This window comes from Cyprinodon tularosa, unplaced genomic scaffold, assembly GCF_016077235.1.
Source record: "Cyprinodon tularosa strain WSP-4 unplaced genomic scaffold, ASM1607723v1 ctg7, whole genome shotgun sequence".
NCBI lineage: Eukaryota > Metazoa > Chordata > Actinopteri > Cyprinodontiformes > Cyprinodontidae > Cyprinodon > Cyprinodon tularosa.
The window spans coordinates 2,594,388-2,621,298 of record NW_024039451.1 but is presented as its reverse complement, the minus strand read 5'-3'; the positions used below and the strand labels follow the sequence as shown (position 1 = coordinate 2,621,298).

At 39.7% G+C, this 26,911-nt stretch overlaps 2 protein-coding genes across 13 annotated transcripts in view; both read left to right on the top strand.

Moving 5' to 3' along the window:
- Positions 1-2,720: 2,720 nt before the first annotated feature.
- On the top strand, positions 2,721-12,668 carry LOC119772004 (bromodomain-containing protein 3-like). 2 transcript variants are annotated; one of them, XM_038268244.1, is made up of 10 exons: positions 2,721-3,007; positions 3,169-3,306; positions 3,409-3,544; positions 5,145-5,410; positions 5,504-5,632; positions 5,727-5,858; positions 8,028-8,155; positions 8,226-8,500; positions 12,307-12,430; positions 12,462-12,668. In XM_038268244.1, exons 1-9 carry the CDS (start codon positions 2,813-2,815, stop codon positions 12,405-12,407), a joined length of 1,500 nt encoding a protein of 499 aa, XP_038124172.1. In that variant the 5' UTR covers positions 2,721-2,812; the 3' UTR covers positions 12,408-12,430; positions 12,462-12,668. The 2 variants fall into 2 exon arrangements, with proteins under 2 accessions (XP_038124172.1, XP_038124171.1); XM_038268243.1 differs by having other exon boundaries at positions 12,307-12,668.
- Positions 12,669-25,201: 12,533 nt separating this feature from the next.
- vav2 (vav 2 guanine nucleotide exchange factor) overlaps positions 25,202-26,911 on the top strand; it is a 320,101-nt gene continuing 318,391 nt past the window's right edge. For 10 of the 11 annotated variants that reach the window (XM_038268286.1, XM_038268283.1, XM_038268281.1 and 7 more), the window contains exon 1: positions 25,202-26,393. In XM_038268286.1, coding sequence (XP_038124214.1) covers positions 26,190-26,393 — 204 coding nt within the window. In that variant the 5' untranslated portion in view covers positions 25,202-26,189. The remainder of the gene's footprint in view (positions 26,394-26,911) is intronic. The other variant, XM_038268275.1, reaches the window with a different exon arrangement.

Here is a 26,911-nt window from a genome sequence, read left to right as displayed (position 1 = left end):
TTAACGTCATAATAAAATATGTCCAGAGTTTAGAGGTTTTTCAGAATTGTGTGCTGTGAAGTTTGTTCTGCATTATCAAAAAAATCTAGACTTCTCAGAAAAGTATTTGTGTATAATGTAAGTTAAATATTGGACAAATGACTGTCTTACACAACTGTTATATGAAACTTTAAACATCCAGTTGTGTACATTACACTTACACGGTGAGGAATTTGGATTTTTTTTTTTTAAATGAGAAGAAGTAAACGTTTGACTTTGAGTGGGAAAAAATTGCACAGTCTGTGTGGCAGTGAGGCTCAAATAGTTAGCAGGAGGTATATTAGGTAGGAGACATTTTTAACATGAGTGGGTATTTAAATTTACTACTCTGACCTGAAGCATACGTTTGACCAAGAAGTTTAGCCAGGCCACAGAAATCCCTGGATCTCTTCTTGGATGTGGACTGTGCTGCAGCGTTCTCCTTCTCCTCACGACCTTGGCTGCAGACTTGGTCCTCATCTGGCACCTCCAGCCCTTCATCTTCATCTCCATCAGCCTGAGACTCTGACTCCCATGTCTGAATCTCCTCCTTTCCGGCTCCTTTCTGCTGAAAAACAGCATTACATGAAATTAAGTTAATTATATAAGTCTACATACTATAAATGAAAATGAAATGCTGACTTAATCTATTTTTTGTACAATATAATTGTTTACCAACATTCACCAGTGTTTAATAATGCATTTTAAACTTTTATTATTTTTGCTTTTTAAAATATTATTGGATTGAATATTAAAGAGGCTTTTCATCCGTTTTAGCTTACCATAAACAGCCCCTGGGTCTTTGCAGCCTCTGTGATGACTGTCATAAACGGCCTTTTGTTCATCCTCCGACAAAAAAGGCAAGGTCTTAAATCTGGGATCCAAAGCTGCACATAGATGGAGAGTCTCTCTTACATGCTCATCCAGATGCCTCTTCTTAAGATCCTGGCATATGGCAGATTTGATCTCCCTTGTAATGTTAGAGTCATCCGGGCTCTCCTGGAGTTTTTTAATCAGCTGGGCATGGATTGGTGCAACTGCAGACAATGTGGGAGTTTTCTCCTCTTCCATGACGACAGTGGCATCCTTCATGGGCTTCATAGCTGTGACTATTTCTTCTACAGCTGCAATGTTGGCCTCAGTGAGAGTGCTGATGTCCTTGTCATTCTTCCTCACCTCATTTGAGAGCAGGGCAGCAGTAATGGCTGGCTGCTGCTCGAGGCAGCGCTGGAGCATGTCGTGGGCGCTATTCCACCTGGTTACTACGTCCGTCTTGAGTTTGTGCTGTTCCAGATTCAGCAGCTTTTTTTTTTCCTTTAGTACATGGCTAGCCGTGGTGCTGCGTCTGAAAAAGTTGGCAATCCGTCTCACTCTTCCCATTAAGCGCTGGACGTCTGGCAACTTCAGTGCGCGCTGGGAAGCTAAATTTAGTGTGTGCGCGAAGCATTTGAAATGCAGCATCCCAGCCAGCTCTGCTGCGATGGTCATGTTTGACGCATTGTCCGTGACAATGGCGGGGTCTTTATCCTGTATGCCCCATTCCTCAATTGCCTTTTTCAGTACATCCGCGATGTTACTGCCGGTGTGGCTTTCATGCATTGCTCTCGTCTGCAACACATGTGTAACCAGTTCCCAGTCGTCAGAGATGTAGTGAGCCGTTATAGTAACATACGACTCGGTGGCCCTGGACGTCCAACCGTCACACGTCAGGGCAACTCTTTGTGCCGTGTTAAGAGGTTTTAACGGCTGTCTTCACCTCTTCATACATCCTGGGTACAGCCGTTTCCGTAACGTGAACGCGTTGCGCAATCCTGTAACGAGGCTCCAACACATGAAGCATCCACCTGAAGCCAATGTTTTCAACCACACTATATGTTCGCAAATCCTTATAAATAAAGTGCAAAATGGACTCTGATACGCTGAGCACGAGGTGAGTTAGATGGTAGTAAGTTATCCAGAGTGGTCTGGTTTGGCTGCGGCTGTGGCTGCTTTTCTGCTAACACCTCGGCATGATGTTTTGCTAGGTGAGCTCGTAAGTTAGTTGTGTTCCCACAATATTTCACAGGAGCGAGGCAAAGCTTGCAGACAGCGCTGTTCTTGTCGAGGTCGTTTTTACTATCTTGACATTTGAAGCCAAAGTACTTCCAGACATCAGCTTTGTACTGTGGAGGTGTTGTTATTTTGCTAGCCATGTTGTTTGGCTTGAGTCAGCCCGCGTCTGCCACTGTGACTGCCTCTCTACTACAGAAATGGCACGCCGCACAGCAAAAGGGCTCCACGGCGCGATCTACCGGAGCGGCAGTGCAGAAGTGGCCTATTTTCCCCCCATTGTTTTAGGGGGGAAATTTTTTTTTAAATCGATATTAGAAGCTGAAAGATCGATATTAAATCGGGCGGCCGAAAATCGTGATATATCGCCATATCGATTTTTTCCCCCACACCCCTACCTTTCATAGTAAGTAACTAATCGTAATAAATGGAATATTTGGGTCTGACTCAGCAGGATCAGAATAAAAATGTAATCTTAACTGCAAGTCGGTTTAACTCAAAAGATTATTAGTAAGACTAGATGATGGGTTTGGAATCTTGACTTCATTGGTTTTACAATTTGGTTCCCTCTGCTTGTGAATTTTATCCATGTATTTTTATGTGGTTGCTCTTCTTTACTGTTGTTTATAACCTTCGTCTTCATTATTCACAGCGGTTGGCAGCTTGTGACCACATTCTCTTTCGTGTGGTATGAAAACTCTGCACAAACCAGGCTGCCCAGCCAACGCAAGATAACAACAACATCATGTCGGCGGACACCGAGCCAGATCCTAAAGTGTTTGTGAACCCTCCTCCCCCTGAGGTGACCAATCCCAACAAGCCTGGCCGACTGACCAACCAACTGCGGTACATGCAGAAAGTGGTGGTCAAAGCGCTGTGGCGGCACCAGTTCGCTTGGCCTTTCTACCAGCCAGTTGATGCAGTTGGTCTTGGACTTTCAGTATGTGGTCTTTTTTATTTTTATTCAATCACATTAGTGTCAGATAAGAGCCAGTTAGTACTGTTTATATATTGTTTATTCAGTCTTACATAGACAGAGCTTAGCAATATATGATTAAACACCACGTACAATAACATTTCTTTGACTCAATCTTTGTACAGGATTATCACGAGGTAATAACATCTCCCATGGATTTGGGCACCATTAAAAAACGACTGGAGAATAACTACTACAGGAGTTCAAGCGAATGCCTGCAGGACTTCAACACTATGTTCACCAACTGTTACATATATAACAAGGTTAGAGGCGTTGTAGTTTAAAGTGCCTTGACTGAACTGATTCTGAATCCTTTTTAAATGTGTAATAACTTACAAATTACCATTACTGGTCCTCCTGTACAGCCTACAGATGACATTGTGTTGATGGCTCTCGCTTTGGAAAAGATTTTCTTGCAAAAAGTTTCCCAGATGCCTCAGAAAGAAGAGGAGATTATTCAGCCTGCAGGGAGAGGGAGAGGCAAAAACATCACCCCTTCAGGTAATGTAGTAGCTTCTGTAGGCAGTGGATATTGGGTGGGATTGTAAAACCGTGAATTTGATCACATTTTGTCACATTGCAGTCTAACTTTAATGTCTATGTCTGGGATTTTGGATGTCAGAACAAAGTAGTAGATAACTGAATTGATTCTTGCTTTTTATTTGTTCAGTTACATCTTAAACTGTGGTGGGTATTTTTGGCCCCAAGTAGAATTTAGCTCCTCCTATTGTTGAATCAACTTTTACCTTTGAAATTTTTATATCAAGGATTGCTCTGATTTGTATGGAAGCGTATTGCATTCACTCCCAAAAAAAAATCTGATAGCTTATCTCATAATTACGAGATCTGTATCTCGTAATTACGAAATAATATCTCATTATTACGAGATACTGATCTCGTAATTACGAGATCTTGTTTCGTAATTATGAGATCGTATCTATACATTTGCTTATGCTTACTTGAGCCTGTAATGTAGAATCTCTCACAAAACTGGTCTTCATGATTGCTTATTAAGAATATCTGCATCTGTTCCACTGAACAGTTCTCTGTACCCATGTCTAACATGATATGCGTTGGAGTTCCGCTCCTGTTTTTCATTTCATCAATAAATCCATCTATAACCCTGGGATTACTACTTGTGGAGTAAGCATGTAGCGATATGACCGTACGCGAAAATCCGTCAACAGCTCTATTAATACAGATTCCGTATGTTTTTAGTTTTTCATCAGGATTAGGATTTTGAGAAGGTATCGATGGACAGTTCTATGTGAAACCACCAAGCAGTTTAAATGCTTTTCAGACGCATTCATTTACAACCATAAAGCAGCCTGTGCTGGTTTAATTGTTCCTGCAGGAAAAGTGTGAAGTCAGAGTGGGCTTCTACGCCTAAAAAAATTCTAAGGACTTACTTTACAATGCTGACAAATTCAAATTAATTCAGTCCACATTAAGGAAACTCGGTATTTCCCAGTGTCACATATCTAAAAGAAAACAAAAGCAGATTAAATCTCACAACCCAATCATTGTTCACATTTCATGTAGCGTAGAGATCTGCAATGACTGTTCTTTCTGATCTCCTGAATATGACATATTATCTCATAATTATGACAACTTATCTCATAATTATGAGATAAGATCTCATACTATTGAGATCAAGATCTCATAATTATGTGATAAAGATCTTGTAATTATGAAAAAAGATCTCATAATTACGAGATAATATCTCATAATTATGTGATAAAAGCAGCCGGTCCAGCAGCTCTGTGTGGAGGTAGTGCGAGGCTCTCTGGGTCATTTATTAGGCTCTCTGAGGCTAATAAAGATAATACAAAGAATAAACAAGGTTAATACAGGATAAGATAAAATAAAATAGAATAGCTCCAACAGTTTGCAGAAGAAAGGTGGCTGTTTGTATTTGCTTATGCTATTTCTTCATGGTTTTGGTTATATAAAAAGAAAAAAGCTATTTTCTTTCTGTTTCACAACTCTGCAGTATTTTTGTTTGTCCACAGTTGTAGTGTGATCAAATTGGGAAAATGAGCAAAGTTTTGAAAAACGTGGCTCTCATTTTTTTTTTTCTTTTTTTTTTTTTTCCATGTAGGTAAAAGGATGAGAGGTGACAGTGTGACCAAAACAATCAGTCCTCTAAGCAGAAACTTTGAAAAAAAGGAGGAGCCACAAAAAACCGTAGAGGTGGGAGGTCTGAAGGAACAGCTGAAGTACTGCAGCGACATCTTAAAGGAATTGTTGTCGAAAAAACATTCAGCGTATGCGTGGCCGTTCTACGAGCCCGTCGACGCCAAAGCTCTGGGACTACATGATTACCACAACATCATCAAAAACCCCATGGATCTCGGCACTGTGAAAGTAGATCTACTTGGTTGTTTTTTATTGCATATTTAATATAAAAGTAATTAAAGTCTTGGCTTACCTCATGATATTTCTGTTGTTAATTTGCAGAAAAAGATGGATGGAGGAGAATACCAGGATGAACATCAATTTGCTGCAGATGTCCGCTTAATTTTTTCCAATTGCTACAAGTATAACCCCTCACACCACACTGTTGTGGGCATGGCCAGAAAGCTTCAGGTGTGCTGCTAAATTTTGTGCTTGTGTGATTTCTAAATAATGCTCTCCATTGATGCCTTTTTTTCCCCGCCTCATCTTCTTATGGATGCTACAGGGAGTGTTTGAGCAGAAGTTTGCAAAGATGCCAGAAGAACACATAGAGGTTATTGCTCCTGGAAGCACCATCAAGCAGATTCACAGGTCTGAGTTACGTGAGGAAACCCAGGTTACTCAGGTACAAGAACAGGTGGGTTTCTGTTATGTTACTTTTTTACTCCTGTTTTTTTAGTCCTTTTTTTATAAGGTTTTACCCAGTTTGAGTTAAGAGTAGTAAGTAACTTGCTCTCAAGAAAAGAACCGGTGGGGAAGCCCCGAGGCGCAACTGCCTTTTTAAAGGGACACAACTTCCTCATTTAACATTTCTTTTAAGTTCAGCGTGGCTTGGGGAATTAGGAAATGTTTCTGTTTTCATCAAATATGAGATGTCACAATTACTTGCAACTTATTTTATGCTCTCTCCCCCGATATACTGAGAATTTACAGTAGATCTGGGAGATTAAAGAGGTTAGAGATTAAGGGTGCCAATTTGTGGATATGTTTTGTATTTTTTTATGCAATGTGATTAAAAGAGTTCATGATGCTGCTTCCAAAATAGTTTTTAAGGCCTTTAAAGCAGAAACTTGCTCACAGTATCATCCACTGAACCTTTTCATCCTTTTATTTAAATCAGACCCATCTGAATTGTTTGCTGTTAAACAATTACATTTGAGCATATTTGTAAGATTCCAATATGATATCAAACCTTTCCACATTTTAAACAGAGTTCAAAAGAAATCGTCCTCATGTTAAACTTAGACAACTTTTATTGGAAAAACTATGAATCTTTTTATCCCTGCTAACATAGATTCGTTATATTACTAATATAAATTATTTATATGTCGCTTTTCCGAGAATTTGTTCATTTTAGCTTAAATAATTATTTTAACTTCCAAGCCTCTCTCAAACCTAAATCCTCAAATTGAGCTTTAGATTTTATTAAAATATATTAAAATTGATTTTAGTATGAGATTTTAACACCAGCCTAAAATGTTTAGTTTTAATGATTTTTGCACATCTTTACAAGCTGTGCCAATAAATCTAGAAGGTGTTATTTGTGACTTAAAAACTCATGTGTTAAATGTCTCGCCTTTCTGTGCAAATGTGCCCCTAAGCCGCTTTCACACGTGCACTTAAACGGTCTTCAGATGTTCCTGATTGGTGAAATGTGTGAGAACAAATTTTCACCGCATCAACTTGAAATCCTTGAGGACATTTTCCATTTGAATTACATGTTCGATATATTAGTGGGTGATGCAAATGTGGCAATGAATCTCCAGGAGCCTTGACTGTTCGTTAGCCAGGGTGAGAACCGATAAAGGGGACTGTATCAGTCTTTTTTTCTGCTTAGCCTGATTTGCTCATCTTTGCTTATTTTATATTAGAATGGATATAGTTACAAATATCTAGAACATAGACTGACAAAACAACCCTATGTCCTGGGGAATTGTTGGAAAAAAAACAAGAAACATCCGTCTTCCTTGGTGGACTTGCCAAAATGTGCCAGAAAATTCTTTAAAACATCTATGGTTATTCAATTGAATCGATTTATATCGTGACAATTCACAGCTGTCAAAATAATTACAGAGAAAGTGAGAATCGTTCTTTTTCTCAGGCTGCTCTTCTTTGTTTTAAGTTAACTTAAATCATACTGTATGAGGTTATAAAGTCTGTGTTCATCAATAAGTTTATTTGTCAAGAAATCTATTTTTTTATCATGATTAAATGGAAAAACTTCAAATTTAGTCTCGGAGTTAAGGCAGAAAAAAGCAGAGTTTATTACAGTTGGGTTGTGGACATGGAGAACGGAACAAGTTTGTGATAAACAGAAAGCCAGGACCTTGAAGAGGAAGTTGTTGCTGTGGTAATTTCACGTGGCTGGCGTAGTAAACTAAAGGCTCTTATTGGCTAGAAAGAAAGTCCTCACACCCTGGTGAAAATCCAACAGGCTGGATTGGTTTTAAGAGGAAGGCTTGATGGACAGCAATGAGTTGAGGATAGGCTAAATATCTCTGAATTCTGCTTCAAAACGCTCCTTCTACTTCACCAGGGGCGAAGATGGAACAGTGCTGGACAAGAATTTTCTGTCCCTTGTATGGTAGTTTAGAGTATAATAAGCTGGGATTCTAACTTTCCAGCTGCCTTTTAATTCCATAACCCAACATACGGTGGCTTTCTTTATTGCTCTAATTACAGCATTTTGGATAAAATAAAGCCTATCAATTGCATTTTGTGATAGGAATAGGCCAAATTCATGCCATTGCTACCCTGTTTTCCACATCTTCAGCATCAATTCTTTCTCATCTTTTTTTTTGTCTAGGTAAAGACTAATGAAGAGCTTGGAGTGAACCTTGAAGACCCTGTTAGTATTTCCAAACCAAGGAATGAGAACGACGACAGAGAGAATGTCAGGGACCTTCCCAAACGGACTTCAACCTTCACCGATAGGTATTATTGCTGACTTACTGCTATTTTTACACATGATGTAGAAGCTTTCAGCTTTCCTTCCTTATTTCAGGCATTCAATGAACCGGGACAATGATCGGGATTCGGGTGACAAATCCTTGCCAATGACGTATCAGGAAAAACATCAGCTGAGCCTCGACATTAACCGTCTCCCTGGCATGAAGCTGGCCCAAGTGGTGAAAATCATTGAAACACTGGAGCCCACCAGTTGCAATTCTGACATAGATGAGGTAGAGATTGACTTTGAGATATTGAAGCCATCTACTCTGCGACAGCTTGAACAATATGTCAGATCCTGCCTGTTCAAGAAGTTCAAAAGATACCAAAGTGAGTCCAGCATATTAACTCAGGTCTTATATTGAATCATTTGACAAATATTTTTTTAACTTTAACCCTCCCATGCTCTTAGATGGGCCACACAGAGCCCTCAGTACTCACTTAGTTAGCCTCTTCCTACACCCCTTTTTCTTCTCTTTGTTCCTTTGTTGTCATCTTGGGTTGCTGCCGGTTGGGACGGAAAGGACATTGGCCTGGTCTGGCTTTGTACGGAGGAGAGATGTCTTGCATGTGATACTCCATCTTGTGCAAGGGAGCTGCCCACCTTTTTCATCTATAAAAAGATGTGCATATATATATATATATATATATATATATATATATATATATATATATATATATATATATATATATATAGTGTACAGGAACATCTGCCATGAGTATGGGCTGGAAGTCCCAAGGTCAAAATGGAAGACACCTCCTAAGGTAGTTGAGAATGACCGAGCTAAGATCCTATGGGACTTCAAGATCCAGACTGACAAACAGGTGATGGCTAACCAACCAGACATCGTGTTGATGGACAAACAGCAGAAGAAGGCAGTAGTGATAGATGTGGCAATCCCAAGCGACAGCAACATCAAGAAGAAAGAACACGAGAAGCTTGAGAAATACCAGCTAGAAAAGATGTGGAAAGTGAGATCAGCAGTGATGCCAGTGGTAATTGGAGCACTGGGGGCTGTGACCCCCAAACTGGGAGAGTGGCTACAGCAGATTCCAGGTAAAACATCAGAGGTCTCTGTCCAGAAGAGCGCAGTCCTAGGAACAGCTAAGATACTGCGCAGAACCCTCAAACTCCCAGGCCTCTGGTAGAGGACCCGAGCTTGAGGATGACACATACCACCCCACGAGGGGTGAGAAAACAGTTTTTTTTTTTTTATATATATATATATATATACACTCACCGGCCACTTTATTAAGTACACCTGTCCAACTGCTCGTTAACACTTAATTTCTAAGCAGCCAATCACATGGCGGCAACTCAGTGCATTTAGGCATGTAGACATGGTCAAGACAATCTCCTGCAGTTCAAACCGAGCCTCAGTATGGGGAAGAAAGGTGATTTGAGTGACTTTGAACGTGGCATGATTGTTGGTGCCAGAAGGGCTGGTCTGAGTATTTCAGAAACTGCTGATCTACTGGGATTTTCACGCACAACCATCTCTAGGGTTTACAGAGAATGGTCCAAAAAAGAAAAAAACATCCAGTGAGCGGCAGTTCTGTGGGCGGAAATGCCTTGTTGATGCCAGAGGTCAGAGGAGAATGGCCAGACTGGTTCGAGCTGATAGAAGGGCAACAGTGACTCAAATAACGACCCGTTACAACCAAGGTGGGTAGAAGAGCATCTCTGAAGGCACAGTACGTCGAACTTTGAGGCAGATGGGCTACAGCAGCAGAAGACCACACCGGGTGCCACTCCTTTCAGCTAAGAACAGGAAACTGAGGCTACAATTTGCACAAGCTCATCGAAATTGGAAAATAGAAGATTGGAAAAACGTTGCCTGGTCTGATGAGTCTCAATTTCTGCTGCGACATTCGGATGGTAGGGTCAGAATTTGGCGTCTACAACATGAAAGCATGGATCCATCCTGCCTTGTATCAACGGTTCAGGCTGGTGGTGGTGTCATGGTGTGGCGAATATTTTCTTGGCACTCTTTGGGCCCCTTGGTACCAATTGAGCATCGTTGCAACGCCACAGCCTGCCTGAGTATTGTTGCTGACCATGTCCATCCCTTTATGACCACAATGTACCCAACTTCTGATGGCTACTTTCAGCAGGATAATGCGCCATGTCATAAAGCTGGAATCATCTCAGACTGGTTTCTTGAACATGACAATGAGTTCACTGTACTCAAATGGCCTCCACAGTCACCAGATCTCAATCCAATAGAGCATCTTTGGGATGTGGTAGAACGGGAGATTCGCATCATGGATGTGCAGCCGACAAATCTGCGGCAACTGTGTGATGCCATCATGTCAATATGGATCAAACTCCCTGAGGAATGCTTCCAGCACCTTGTTGAATCTATGCCACGAAGAATTGAGGCAGTTCTGAAGGCAAAAGGGGGTCCAACCCGTTACTAGCATGGGGTACCTAATAAAGTGGCTGGTGAGTGTATATATCTGAGGGGAGTCAGACAGATCCCTCATGCTCTCCTTTTAACCCTTATGCTTCGTCCCTCTGTACTTTCCGTACTCTTGTCTGCAGTAACGAAGGGGGTGAAAGCCCTGTGCATGCTTTTTCATTTCATTCATTTTTGGAGGAGTTTAACCTGACCTGTATGTACTTTCTTTTCCTCCTACATGGAGTTGGCCAGATGAACCCATCATGTGCCGTCTATAGGCCAAACTCTCCATTCCGAAGGGAATCAAAGATTACTGTGATGATTAAGGTGGTTGCAGTGGCATTGATGACATTGGTGATGGTGATAGTAATGTTGATGAGAACGACAGAGCAAAGAGATTAATGGGAAGGAAAAGACCAAGAGTAATATAACAGGGAGCTGAGGCCCAAATGCTCCTGCAGATGGTTAGCTTTGCAGAGAGGGTGAAATACAGTAGTGCATAATCATTTATGAGGATGATTGAGGGTAGCAGTTGTGGCAGTGGTGTGACGAGCTTTGGGCAGCAAAAATGCGCCTGTTGCTTCATTTTTGAAGCTTGTACACATTAAGGTCAGATGAGCCTGATCCTGCACCGCGTCCAAAGAAGTTTGTACTTTAGTAGTTTCTGCTGCTCCAGTGTTCAATGGAAGAGAGCCACTTTGCTATATTTGCTGTGATAAGCTGGTAAAAAGTAGTTTTGATATATTTTTAAGCGAGAAGGTACACCTGAAAACATTGTCTATGCAGTCAGTTCATCAAGATGCGATCCTGTCTTAAGATATTATTTTGCTGCCGGAGCCGGTCATGTCACCACATACGGGCGGTGCACTGGGAATTTCCAGCACTAGGTAGGGGGGTTTCTGTTCGTGTTCGTCGCAGCTAGAAGTAGATGTTAGCGTTTTTCAGGTGGTACACACTGCAGGCACCAGAATAATAAAATGGACCATATTTTGCCAACAGGTTTCGTCATTTTAAGTTAATTTAGGCAATAATAAACAGTTTCAGAGGAGTGATCATAGCTCTCTGCATCAGCAGTACTGTCTTTCTCCCTGCCAGCTCCTACATTAGCTTCTCTGATTGGTTGATATGGCGTGTCGAGCAGCTGAAGTTATAATTTTCCAACTCCAGCAACTGCTGCTTGTGAAGTGCGTCACTCACCTCAGATGCTCATGAGGCGATGCTTAAGCTGCTCATTTGGATCAAGATGCGCTGTTTCTGCCGCTGGATACGTGGTCGGGACGTTTTGATGCGCCTTTCTACGCATCAACCATTTACTTTGCAGGTTACCCAGCTGCTTTAATCGTGTCTGGTGTGATAGTAGCATAAGAGGTTGAATTGTGGAGATAAACTGATGAATATGACAGCTGATATTTTTGGCTGATATTGGCTTTCTTTTCTCTTGTATTTGTATCTGCCAATATCTGCGCAATGGACAATAAATTAATCTATTCAGAAGCCATGCCTTAAGTTCACAGGAGCGGCATGCTAAGCCAACCTCTCCATTTTGCTATTCACCATTAATGTTTTGTTTGATTTATGAATACATGTTTATTTCTTATTGTGATGAGCACCTGATTGCATCCCATTCCCACTCTGACATCTGCCTCTATTTGCATGAGTACTGAGCTAGAATAATGGGAGGGTTATGAATTTATATTATCCATTATAATGTCTTGTTTTCTTTGCTTTCTCCAGGAAAATCCTCCCGAAGTACCTCTAAGTACATCAGCACAAGCAGCAGTTTATCGGATTCTGACACAAGTAACTCCACTGACTCCAGTTCAGAAGACCACTGACTTAATCCTTGTTGCGCATTTATTATTCTTTTTGTGTAAAGTGCTCAAACATGATCTTGAAAAGTTTTTTTTTAATGACTGCCTAACTGGTTTTTTTTATTTTTGTAAAAATATTTTTCCAAAAAATTAAGAAATTAAAAATATATGAATGTTTTAGATCTACTTTATAGAAATGTAATGTTAAAGTCTATCTATGCTTTAACCATAGATTATATACACTAGAACAAAGTTGTCTGTAGTTCAAGTTTAACTCAACCCAGAGTAAATAACCTGAATTCGACAAAGGTAATCATAAAAACACATTCTATGGAAAATGGAAGTCGGATATTTCTTTTCTACCATGTTTCAATGGAATGAAACTAACAAATTAAGACATGAAATGGGCCTGACCCCAAGAAAAAGACTGAAAATGTGTGACCAATGGGAAAGGATAAATCAAGGTGTTTCCTCTAATTAGCATCTGTCTACTACAATCTTCTAACCAGCCAGCAGGCCTGTAGAGGACTGTGGAAAATATATTTGCTCATGAGGATGAATCACAAATATGTAATCACCGCATATTGCAAAGCATATCAAACTTTAAAATGTACCATTGTTTGAAGAACTGTGAACTTTGAGACTACCAAGTCTGCTACCAGTGGTAGGAGGGATGTAAACACAGAGCATTATCACACGTTCAAACTCCCATAGGAGATAGTATTGCCCCATGCCAACCTTGAGTACCTCAACATCTGAGGAGCACATCTGTTTCCTCATGTGAACATGAGCCACGTTACACCATCTCTCCCTTGCAAACACCACCAGCCCACTCCTCTCTTCTTTCTGCTCTCTGTCAAATTTCTGTCTGTGCAGATGAGTTTAAAACCATTCAGGGAAACTAATAAGTCTGGGAAAAAGTTCATCAAACCACGTCTCCGTGAACCACACAATACAAGCGTCCCTGTACTCTCTCTGGAAATAGCGCCACAAGCTCCTCTGCCATTTGCGGCTAGATCTTATGTCACGCTATTTAGTGACATCTGCCTCTCTCTGCATGTCCAGACCAAGACTGTGGGAGGACATTCACCTGAATATTCACTTGTTAAAGATGCTTGAAAAACCTGGTAAAATAATTCTCTGTTATTCATCCATCATGATACACTGATGGTTGGAAGACGGGCGGGTGAAGTGGTGCCCAAGGTCACAGCAATAGAGACAGATGGAGTGAGGGGCTCCAACTGGCAACCCACCTGTTACAGAATGATCCTGCCACAATTTTATCACCGTATGTAGTTCTTTAAGAGTCATTAAAAATGTTTCTACTGCAGTCTTGCAAACATTGACTCGATATGCTCTGTTATTAGGTTTATTCGTGGCCTTTATTTGATAATCATTTAAAAGTCATGTTTAGAGCATGCTGTTGATATTGAAATGCACCTCTGTACAGCGTTTTCCTGTTCAACGGAGTGTTGTGGGAAAGTTTGTGCATTGCTATTTTCTCAGTATTTTGTGCATGACTATATATATTCTATCTTAGTAGAAGAATTTGTATTTTTTTAGTTAGTGACCTTACATTTTTGTGTCAAAGAGTGTCTTTCAAGGACCCTGCAAACTACTATCTTGTTGCTTTTAAGATATATGTTGTCAGAGTTATTACCTGTGTCCCAAATTGGAAAAGGCTCCTAAAGGTTGCTTTGTTTTATCATCTTCACATCTGTTTTTCCATCACTATTAGGCTATGTACTGCAGGGCTAAAAAGGATGTGATTACTTTTCGCGCTTGGATTGCGTGTATGTGTGCCTTGGAATGCAGTTTTGCCTTCAAATAAATTTGCCAAGACGAGATAAATCTTGATAAAGAACTTACTGAAGACCCTTTTATTTGTACATGCTTTTAATTAACTACCTTTTGCGCTGCTATGATTTCTTACTCTCTTGGCCTCTTGTATGATTTCTGACGTTTTTAAACTGTTGTGAAGTACTTTGTGGCTTTGGTTTTGAAAGGTGCTAAATAAATAAAGCTTACTTACCTTCTTACCACTTAGTAATTTTATAGAAACAGTGTCTTACTTCTTGAATATTAAAATTTACCTAAAAGGTTACTCTGGGTTTTATATTCTTTAATTGCTCTTTTATTATGTTTTACATTGGTGCATTCCAATATCTTGGGCTATCCTCAAAAAAAATATTTTAGTAATTTAGTTTAGTTAGTGAGACTTATGTATTCATTTGACAAAATATTTTCGAGCAAACTGTCAAAACCAGATAATTTCATGTTGTATAAAAGTATGTTTTTGTTTCCTTTATTTGTTCACACTGTCGTTGAGGGTTTGTTAAGAGTACTGAAATGGACAAAATTCTATTTCTAAACCCAAGAGTAAAAGAAAAATATTGTATTTTGTTCCAGTTTCAGAATTTGGGAAAAACCACATGCCAGCATAGCTTAATAAGCTTTAACCATCAATTTGTTAAAGTTTGTGTTAAATAGAGCCACACCATGGAAAACACCTTATTGACTGCTTTCATGACTGAAATCATAGAAAAATCCCAAGGAAACAGAACCTGAACAGTTCTTTAGGTTTATTTTGATAAAAGTTTCAGTGTTCATGTGACAAACAGGTATGTCGCTGTAAATGCTACAGGATTTTCAACCCATCACGCCATTCAGAATGGATTCATTCTGTTCCATAACAGACTTACTACGCAAAATGTATATCAACCACATTAAAGGCAAAATACCTAGCAAAAAAATCTGACTGAACCTAGTGGATGTGTGACTTTTCTCAGTAAAATAAATAGACTGAGAGACTACTTGGTGTAATGGGGGCAATGCAGTTACGAAGCTTGCAATTTTAAAAACATCCTCCTAGCTGTGAAAAAGTAAAGGATGCTAGTAATAGTAATAGTGTTTGTTTTACTGCAGGAAGGAATGGTGCACTTCACAAAAGAGATGGGATCATGTTGAGAGTATAATGTAGACATATAACAGAATTTCTAACAGACTGATATTCATCAGCTGTGTCAGTTAATCCATACAGACTCACGCTCTGCTAAAAGTTTCTTTTTTAAACTTAAGCTCTTTCTTCTGTTGATGCAAACTTTATGGGAGATGTCTAAGAAAATAAACGTTTGGTCTCTGAAGGTTAAAGTCAGTCTTTGCATGGAGAACCTTCATTTCTTGAATTGAGTTAGGAGCAACATTTGGTTTGAAACTGAATAACTTGGGCACCAGAAGAGAGAACAGATTTTTTACAAACTATTTCCAAAAAGGAAACTTATACGAGTTATAAAGCATGAAGAGGGATGAGTTTGGTTTGGGGACGCTTTGCCTGCAGCCGGATCTGTCCAGTTCACCATAAAATATCCACCCTGAATTCCATGTATCATAGGGGAATGGAGGAGAATGTTACACCATCGGTTAGGAAGGGTTAGGAAGAAAAAGAAGTGGGGAAATAATGAATATCATATGGAAAAATAATAGCGGAAGCAGAACTGGATCCTGCAACTTGACAACAACCCAACACACAGCAATAAACCCACCAAGGACAGGCTGAGAATTAAGACTCTGGAAAGTCCTCCCCAGAATCACAGCCCAGATCTTGATCTCTTTAATATATTCAATTAGACTTTTTTTTTCCTCCAGAGAATTTGGAAAAAGGATTACTTAATAAAATTAAAAAGATTTCAAATCTATGTGAATATTACTACAGGCAGCTGATGCATAGAAAATCTGATAACACTGTCATTTTTATTTATTTTTTTTTTTTTACCTTCTGTGGAGGGTTAGACTGTGACAAAAAGCTGGACTGAGTTAAACATTTGCTCCGATTCCAGCAGGCCTGCCAACTGCTCAGCACAAACTGGCACTGCCCACTCCTAACAGCTGGTCCGTTCACCAGTTTCTGCTCCACTGGATCTCAGCATGCACATACTCAGAACAGCTCTGTATTGATGTGGGGAAGGTTTACACAAGCAAAGTGTTGGTGAGATCCTGGCTTAGAAATTATTGAGCAGTTCTGGAATCTACCAGGAGAGGGCCATCATGGATCACTTTAGATTTAACCCTTCTTTCTTGCACATGGAAAAAAACAATAGCTGTTTGTTCATTATGACTTAATTCTATACATTTTCATTTTTTCACTCCAATTCTAGATTTGGATTTAAAAAACGATTAAATACGATATTTACTGAATGGAGAAAAAAAAGCCACCTGTCCATGCTGCAGGGTGATTCATGCTTCTTGACCTCCATTTTCATCATGTCATATAAAACTTGCTATCCTGTAGCCCACACCAGCTACAAGCCATGATCAATTACACAACTCTGAATACAATAAGTCATTTCTCCCAATGCTAATCTCACTGCTTTAAAAAAAAGACTGCATATTCAACTCTAAAGACACTTGGTCCACAAGACTAACTGCTTTGATTAACTGTTATCTGCTTTTCTTCTCAAAGCAGCATCTTTAAAACCTCTAACACTAGAGGCAAAGAAAACAAAAACAACACAACTGATGCAGGCTTTATGCCAATGTAGCTCTGAATGGAGATCTATTGAGCAAACTGCAGAGAAACACCCTTCTGTTTGGTGCTCAGTTCATGCTAATGTGGAATATATCAAGAATCTTAATTGAAAATTAGCTGATGCTGTTCTCTAGGAAGTAAGAGCCTCTTCTGCTTTATATGCTCAATTTGTATGAGACTTTATGGCGCTTATTAATCTATTCCAAAGCCATTACTTATGGTTGGAGAGGTTCTGCTGAGCTGGATCTTCATAAAGACTTGTGTCACATTCACAGATTATACCCACTTCAGAGAGCTGCTAAGGACAGGGAGTCTAGAAGTCAACGCTTTCCTTTGAGCAGCAAAGGTACACCACTGGATTAAAAGTGTAGTTAAAAAAAATAATAATAAAACAGCATTTCATGCTTTGTATGACTACATTGGGAAAAATACAGGGGATATTTATTTATTAAGGCAAAACAGGAGTGTGAGACTCAACATAATTGTTCTTTTTTAGTAGTATATTGTATTAATTATTGTAGTTTATCTCATTAGTGTTTGTATTCTCTTATTGATAAGCTGTAATATTTATTTGTTTGTTTCATTTCACAAATTTTTTATTGGAAAATGATTATTCTAACATTTTGCCTAATGTGTTTTTTACTAAGAGTTTTTTCATGTGCAGTTTTTGTTAATTCTTTTGTTTATTTTAGTTATTCTTAATATTTTGTTATGTATTTTCTTTCTTTCTTTCTTTCTTTCTTTCTTTCTTTCTTTCTTTCTTTCTTTCTTTCTTTCTTTCTTTCTACTTGTGTATTTTTTAGTTCCTCATGCATGCAACCTACAATGATCTATAACTCGCTCCTGACCGTATACTAAAGCTGTAATCATCTGCTCCTGGAGAAAAGAGGAAAGCAAAAGGCTACAAATCGATCTCACACTTGTATTTTTCTAAAATAATTGACCTTGGTGCATCTGTCTGAAGAAGATTTAGATTGTTTACTTTTAATAAAAACTGTTTAGAGCAGCATATTGCTATAATGGCTTTAAAACCACAATCTGGTGGTGCTCAAAGCCACAAAATTCCACAGAAATTGCAAGTTGAATGTCTGCCTCTTCCATTAACATTGCTTCCCTGTCAGTTTAGCAGCTCAGTTCCCTCTAAGCCTGCATGGAGACTTTTAATCCTTGTTTTTAGTCTCATAGGTCTGTAGAAAAGTCTTAAAAGGTTAAGTGATCTCATGGCTCTGCTGTCACTCTCAAAGCATATTTATACATCACAGATTTCACTGTGCAAAGGCCACCCTTATATGCAACTCCCTCGTCTTCATGCGAATAGTACTGCATATGGAAGCTCACACAGTTAAATGTCTTGCTGTGATATAATGAGGTGCATTAAAACACAGCCTCAGCTCTCATTAACAGTCATTTTCTGTGCTGATACCAGGGCCTCTTAAATGTCAGGGCTGTTGGAAGTTCAGGGAAGCCTTAACAAAAGGTTGTGACAACACAGAAACCACAAAGTAGGAAATTCTCAAATGCTTTCATCTCACATCTGGTTCCAGGCCAAGTATACATGCCTTCTGAACTTTTTCACATGTTGTCAGTTTCTAACCACAAACCTCAAGTTTAATTGGGATGTGGAGAGCAAATGGTGCATGGTTTTTGAAATTTTTTACAAATAAAATAAGAAATGTATGTACTATATTTTGGTACAATACAAACCAACAAGCTTAGGCTGACTGGCTTAACTAACAAGGTTGGGCAAGTAGAGAAGAAGTTATGTCATGGGCGTCAACACACCTGATTCAGATGGATTAATTACCTCCTCAGCACTAATGACCTGACTATTTGATTTAGGCTTATTCAAGCAGGGACACATCTAAAAGGTGCAGGATGCCGCCTCTCGAGGGATGGAGTTTGACACATGTGAGTTAAGTGGACCATAGTAACTCTGGTTGAGCTGCAGAGATTCATCGATTATTTGATGGAATCTGTTGGCAAATGTTGTCATGCAGTCCAAAAGTCCGGCCTTTATGAAATAATGGATATGAAAAAAAGAAGTAATCCTGATTTATGTTTTGCCTTTTTTACACCTAACATTCATTATATAACTTATGTGTAACTAATGTAAAAATTTGTATAACTAATGATCTTGACACTGACGACTGGGTTTGGCTCTCTTCGCCCAACTGTTCAGCTCTGCACAGCGCTCATTGTCACTCATCAGATTCACTTGTTCCTGCTTTCTATTTAAGCAACCTGTTTCCAGCCATCGGTGCCAGGTTATTTTAGCCGAGTGTGAGAGTCTTTCTAGCTATCTGTGTTTTTCTGATCACCTAACTCTGACTAGTTTCTGTCACAGGACTTTTTGAGTTTTGGTTACCTCTGTTCTGCAATGTTGCCTGATCTGTTTTTGGACTGTAACCTTGATTCTGCCTTTTAACGACCTTGGACCTGTCTTCTGACCCGGCTTGGATATCCCTCCGCCGCCTCTTCGGACTTCTGATCCTCTGGCCTGGAAACCTGTTCCTGCTTTAACTCTGTCTTCCGGTTATCCCTCCGGATTCTTCTGCTCCTCTGCAGACTCTGGTTTATGCTAACTATATGAAAAAAATTAACAAATGATCACTTATTACGTGGCTTAAGAATTTCTTGTTACATTTTACAATAAACACTTCATAACTCATTTATAAGTGTTTATTGTGCATAAAGTAGAGTCAAGGTCACAGTTTTACCCAAACGTCATGAGAAACCGTTCCAATAGCTATTATCCTCTGTAAACAAGCTTCTTAGACCACAACCCCCTCACTCACAGAAACTACAGAAGATCTTTGTAAAACTTTACTGGTCTTTTAAAAAAAAAAAAAAAAAGCAGACTTAATCCACTTTTCCTTTCCTGGATCCTCAACACAATCCATCCTGACTGTAAATTCACAGCTTCCAATCTCTCAGCTGATACTCTTCTTTCAAGAAATCTCCCAACAATAGGTTGAGAAAAGTAGGCAGGATACTCCGGAGGGCAAAGCAGATGTCGATGACGTGCTTGGTAGCTAGAGCCAGGAGATCGGAGGTCCAAAGGGGTGCACAGGGAAAATCTAGAATGGAGTTGGGAAACAGTTCTTGGTTCAGTTCACAGACAGGCAGATCCAACAGGAGTCTGAAGACTGGTCAGGCAAACAGATCAGAATTGGGACAGGGAGGCTCAGAGGTCCAGAGGCAGAACGGGTTAGGATCAAGTAATTAAAAACACAGGACTGCTGGAAACCTTCTCACCATTGGCTCAAAAAACCCTGGCACTGTTGACCGGTTGGGGGGCCGGTTAAATAGAGGCTGAAGCAGGTGGATCAGATCAGTGGTAAAGAGAACTGGACGGAGACAGGCAGGTGAATGAAATGAGTAATCAGATCAGACATCAGCCCAGGGGCGTCTCTAGGTTTAAGAGACAAGGGTGGCTCAGCCCCTAGAAGATAATGCAAATTTTTTCAGTGCACCTGCTAAGGCGTTGTCTAAGACAAGGGTGTAACTTTGTGTTGAAAATTGGTGGGGACGGCTCATAAGGAAAGGGAGCTACCTGCGCGACGCCTTTTTTTTTTTGTTGGAAAGGATAAAGCCAAAAAAATGCGAATAACATTTATCAATTTAATGCTTACAGTTGAAAACATAACTGTTACAATATTCACTTATATATTTTGTGCAAAAAATATCACATAAATCTAAACAGACAGTACAAATCAAAGAAATCAAATAAATATATCAATTTTGTAGAACATTTATTGACAGTCAATTTTGGGTCACTTTTTAAAATTAATTTACTTTTAAACCAGGACTCGGACAAGATCTTATGGGACCTTAAGCAGAATATGATTAAGCAACTCCGTCTTTCTGTCAAGAACATCCACCAGCAGGGTATCCAGGGGGGGATTTACCATTAGGCAATACTAGGCAGTTGCCTAGGGCCCCAAGTTCTGGGGGCCCCATAAAACTCTGTTTCCATGTATGGTTAATACAACTAATCCTTATTTGTGCACATTAATTATGTTTTTGATAAAAATCCTTTGGCTAAAATGCCATCAGAACGCTGATAGAGAGGAAAAAGGGACAAGAAGAGAGGGACAAAACCTAGAACAAATAATGGATGTCTATTCTATTAACATTTCTCTATCTGTAGAATGGGTCTGTTTTATGGGTTTTCTTCTCAGGGGGCCCCCTGCCTGTCTTTGCCTTAAATATACGTGTACATATAAAAGAAAAAGGGGCGCAGTGCTTGCTACTGAATGGCAACACTATCAAAGTCAGGAAAAAGTTTTAAGTGAAGCCGGGATTAAAACAGTATCTACAAGAAGCTTTAAATAAAAGGTGTTCTTTATGTTCAACCTAAACACCAACTCCGATAGACCATCAGTAGAGCAGGTGTTTAAATTAATCAATCACTGCTGCGAAAGCTTATAGCAGTGAAAGCTAATATACCACAGCCATCACTTAATAAACGCAAAATAAACAACCCTCTAAAAACGGAAAACTGACTACCGAACCCGACCCGTCACCCGCGGATATCTTCAATTCAAATGTTATGGGGAGAGGTTGGAGGGGGGTGATGGGGAGAAAGCGAGAGGCAACAGATTCTTTTTTCTGAGTTTTTTTGTCGGGGTTTGTGGACGGTGAGCAGCGGGGAGAACTTTTTTTATTTTCTTTCTGAGGAGCGGCATGAATGGGGTTTTAATCAGACACAGCACCGAAAGCAAAATACGTGTATAAAATATTGGTGGGGACTGTCCCCCTACCGGTCAAGATTGGTGGGGACATGTCCACACCAGTCCTTAAGGAAGTTACGCCTATGATTGTTCAGATTAACTTGTCTTCTTTATGGCTTTTATTCGGTGCTTTACTGCATTTGTTTTGGGAAAATATGAGGAAAAAATAAATACAGAAAAAAAAAAATATTTTTTTTTAAATCGCAAAATAATTATAGGGTGGCTAATGCCAAAGAAAGGGTGACTGAAGCCACCCTTAAATAGGTCTAACGACGCTTATGTTTTCAGCACCAAGATCATGACAAAATCTGCAATAAGATTTCAAATTAATTGTTATACACTCTTAACATATTTGCAAAGGCAGTTTGAGCTATTTGCAAGGGCAAGAGGTGGCTAACATTGCACACTACAGGATAAAATAAAGCAGTGGTGGTATGAGGCTATGGGGATGTTTTTCTTTAGCAGGTTCAAAAAGTCTAATCAGAGTTCCCCCTTTCAGTTTGAGTACTGACAAGGTTTTCATCTGACAAACAATCTAAAACCTTTTCTAAATATGCCTTCATTTTCATTTCTGTAGTTCTACTATATACAATACCTATCAAACTTAGACATATTTACTCTTTTAACACAACCGAATGTGATAAAAAGTTAAGGGACATAAATGGTTCTGCAGATAGATCATATAAGCAGAGAAAAATGAGCTTTGTTTGATGCCAGAAGATAAATTGGCTGAAATGTTCCATCCCAGTGGGAGTCTGGGAGCTGGGGAGGCACAATGATGAGAGCAGAGAGAGTAATGAGACATGACGAAGGCCGTTTAACCATGAACAGGTGGCAATTAAGAATTTAATTGACCGGTTGTGATTGTTTGATTTACAAAAATGACATTTCAATAGGAATAGAAGTGCAGAAAATCTGACCTCAACGCTCCGAGCAGGAGTAAAATATTCTGAAAGAAAAGGAGGTGTAAAAAGCTGTGGACTGAGCTGAATCACCGCAGGGATTGGTCGTGTCTGTAATAGATTTTAGAGAGAATAAAGAAGAGAGCATAGATTTTTCTTTCCTTTTCTTCACCAATAATGTATAGGAGACGCATAAAGCATATCGAACTGTTAGCTAAAAGCTGAAGTGGGGAAAGTCAGGCTTGTTTCAGCTGACATATGAAACACTTTAGAGAAAGCAGAACAAAGTTTTAAATACCAGCCGAACTGCCATTCAATAGCCTCCTCTACTAATATCCAATATCTCTTCTTTTTTTGGTTCCACTAACACCGCAGGGGGAAAAACCCTTGCTCTTAAACATTTCACCCTGCATTCTGTGCCGCATTGTTTTCAAACAGCAATGATGAGATTCGTCAGGTTTTATCACCTTTTGCAAACGGTAGAAATTGGATTACATCCGATTGAAATATATAACTGATTGATCAGCTGTAGTCAAAGACTTTCGTTCGATCAAGAATCTTAGAGATTCTCTGTAAACCCTAGAGATGGTTGGGCGTGAAAATCCCAGTAGATCAGCAGTTTCTGAAATACTCAGACCAGCCCTACTGGCACCAATAATCATGCCACGTTCAAAGTCACTCAAATCAACTTTCTTCTCCATACTGATGCTCGGTTTGAACTGCAGGAGATTGTCTTGACCATGTCTACATGCCTAAATGAACTGAGTGCTTATTGAATACCAGCATGCTTATTTGTATTTGTATTTTGATAAAAACCTTTCATTGCATTAAAACATAGTTTCTTACAACTTTACTCAATATTTGATATATTCTATTGTATTGTTTTATCCTTACCATGGATCCACTGTAACTCTTAGCTGCTCAGCAACTCTATTTTTACATTTGTTATGGTAGGAAAGACAGGGTCTACTTTCTGGTATTGCTCCATAACAACTTTGAGGCATGTACAGAGGCTCTTAAAAGAGTACAGCCCCCCTGTTAAAATACAAGATCAGTTAAACCTTATCCGCATGTTACATATTTCCTGTTCATTTCAACTAGTAAACAAGTCTGTTACAAAGAAAGAAAAATGAAAGCTACATAATCAGCATACAACATTGATTTAATACTTTAAGTATAATTTGATGCAGTTCAGTATTCAGTCTTGAGTTTAAATCTACATTTTATACTGAACTTAAAATCTAAGTCTAACTGAAATATGTATTTACTTCCCAGTACCATTCTGATTTCCTGTTTAGTTCTTGCTGATATTTCAATGTTTACATCTTTAAGTTAGAGACATTGGGACAGAGGCAGGGGTGGACTTACCCTTAGGCAAAACTAGATAGTTGCCTAGGACCCCAAGTTCCTGGGGGCCCCATAAAACTCTATTTACATTTATGGTTTTTTACTTATTTGTGCACAAATAATAATCCTTCAGTGTCCACCACGTTGGATCAGTCCATTTACTGGAAATGGTCCAAACATACAGCAGCAAACCATTTGAAAACAAATGGCGCAAAGAGCCATGTCACCAACTTAACGCTTTTTTTCACTATATTTAGGGACTTTTCAGACCCCTCTAGCACTATTATTTCAAAAAGCGCCCAGTAATACACCTAGCAACTTTTATCTGCTACTGGAGACTTTGGCGACAACATACAAAATGGTCGAACTCTGCTCTTCAGAGGCTAACAGGCTAACAGACCCCCATCCCAATTGGATGGTGCCCTTCGTCTGTTTTAATTTGCAAAAACAAGGCTTTGGGGGCTACTGTATAAAAACCTCAAACTCAACGCTATTCCTGACATTTTAAATGGAGAAAACCTCCTGGATGGGAACCAAAACGTCTTCAAACTTGGAAACAAAGTCCAGTAGATATATATATATATATATATATATATATATATATATATATATATATATATATATATATATATATATATATATATATATATATATATATATTGATGCTGATCACTTATGGAATTGGTTTAAAAATCTTAGAAATGTTCCAATCAGATTATCTATGTTTTAAGCGACTAAAATAGGAACCGTGGTCACAAAGTGCTCACTATTTCCCTGGACTGTTTTGGAGCCGCTTCTATCCATCTCTCAACACACAGATGGCTACAGCTTCCCTTATAAATCATCAATAACATCAGAGATGTAAAGCTTGTTATGAACAGATTTAGTCACTTTGTAGCTGCTTTTTAGAACACTTTTAACCAACATTTATACAGTGATACACAGTAAGGAGTTAACAGAAAATGCTTTTTTTAAACCAGTTATATCCTGATATCCATCGCAGTCCTTCCTTTTAGGCATTCTGGTTTGGGAAATACCCAGAATGGAAAATCTTTAATTCTTCAGGTGTTGTTTTATTGACTGATGACTTTATTGATCTAAAAGTGGAGAAATATACCCCTTCAGCTTAAATAGTCGAAAAGAAGAAGTTGCCAAAAGAAGAAAATGTGCAAAATGTATATATATATATATATATATATATTTTTTTTTAGAGTTTAAGAAAATATATTCAACCAGCACATGAAATGTTCACTTTTTATCCACCAGGTGGCGATAGCCAGCTCTCAAACTGCCAACCAGTTCCAAAACACTGAAAACTCCCATGTCTTTTTTTTTTATGTATGGAGGAGCATGGAGACACTTTGGGAAAGTCGGGGCATGCAGTCCGAGTTTTAGGTTGGAAGGAAACGCCAACGGGAAGCCGTGAGGTCATTCTATCTCCTTGGTCTGGGACGAACCTAAAGCGTTTGGAGGGGGGCAACGGGTCAAATGTGAACAGCGCGTCGGAGTTGGGACCACAGAAACATCTCCAAGCCAAAGACAACCAGCGAGGGAAAGAGACGCGCGTGAGGAAAGGGAGCGGAAGAGAAGGCTGTAAATCTTTCCCACGTTTTGGCGCGTGCGCTCAGATTGGATACATTGTAACAGAAACGGGACGTTTAACGGAGCTGATTGTAAACACAGGCTCCTCTGTTATTTGTTCCCGCTGGACATGTTTCCGGTGGCGAAGAGCGACGTGTAAGGCTGAAGACTGGGCTGTTGTTCTCAGCTTGCTTCCACTTCTCTTTATATTTCTATTTCTTAGCATAAAAATACTAAAAGTTTGCGTTTTCTTTCTTCTCTCGCTTGGTTGTGACAAAACGTAAAATGCAAATGCGGTAAGTGACTCCGGGCTTCCTCCTCTGCTCTTTGCTTCACTGGATTATCTGACACACCGCTGCATCCAGCTGTTCGCTCTTTGTTTGCCAACTGGATTTGTGCAAATAAACTTTTTTTTTCTCCATTGTTTATTTTTGAGAATGAAGAGAAGAAAATTCTCCTGAATTTTTTATTTTATTTTTTTAATTTCTCTTTTCAGCCTTCATGTTTGGGGTCACTGACATGCAGTGATCCAGCCCAGTTTATTGCTGCTGTTAACCTAAACTTGTGACATCACATCATTAAAGAAGCACCGGTGGATGATTAAGGCTCCTCGGAGAAGGAAACCGACCACAGTCGCCTGCTCGCGCACAGAAGAACGCAGCGCTCCGCCGGCTGTGAAGCAGTCTGAGGGCTCGGTCAGTGTGTCCCCGCAGCAGAGATGGAGGAGTGGAGGCAATGCGGCCGCTGGTTGATAGACTGCAAGGTCCTGCCCCCGAACCACCGGGTCGTGTGGCCCACGGCGGTGGTGTTCGACTTGGCGCAGGCGCTGCGGGACGGGGTGCTCCTGTGCCAGATGTTGCACAACCTCTCCCCCGGATCCGTGGATCTGAAGGAGATCAATTTCAGGCCTCAGATGTCACAGGTGAGTCTGAGCAGAAAGAAACCAACAAGATAGGTGCCCCAGGCACATTTAGATCATATTGAAGCGGATTTACTTTAATACTTTATTTCAAAAGTGCAATGCATCACACATATGTTGACTTTACTAATGTCCAGCAGTCTGTCAGTGAGGGACTTCATGCATGTAAGGTCATTAACAAAGAAGCTGGTTGTTGGAAAGTTTAGTGGAAGGAAAAAGTGTGTTGAATAAGTAGCCTGATAAACCAGACTAAAAGGCTGCTTATACTCCCTGCAGTGAGCTTGCAGACATTTTTGATTGATGCTCAATTTTCAACGTGATCTGTGCTATACGCTGTGGGTCTAGATACGGCCGAGGTGATGAGGAAGTGGGGGCAAGTTTGTGAGACAACGGAGGGACATGAGGGCGCAAAAGAGCGTGGATCCAGGTGTAAAAAGGGTCCCAGCGTTCTTGTGCACCTCGCTTTTCTAGTGGGTCCATCTTCAGGAGTTGTTTTCCACAATTGCAGTCATAAAAACAAA

Excerpts from the sequence above, each read along its gene's own strand:
- LOC119772004 (XM_038268244.1), top strand. The coding sequence starts at position 2,813 with ATGTCGGCGGACACCGAGCCAGATCCTAAAGTGTTTGTGAACCCTCCT. Across the intron at positions 3,008-3,168 it reads CAGTTGGTCTTGGACTTTCA|GATTATCACGAGGTAATAAC; the intron begins GTATGTGGTCTT and ends ATCTTTGTACAG. Across the intron at positions 5,411-5,503 it reads TGGATCTCGGCACTGTGAAA|AAAAAGATGGATGGAGGAGA; the intron begins GTAGATCTACTT and ends GTTAATTTGCAG.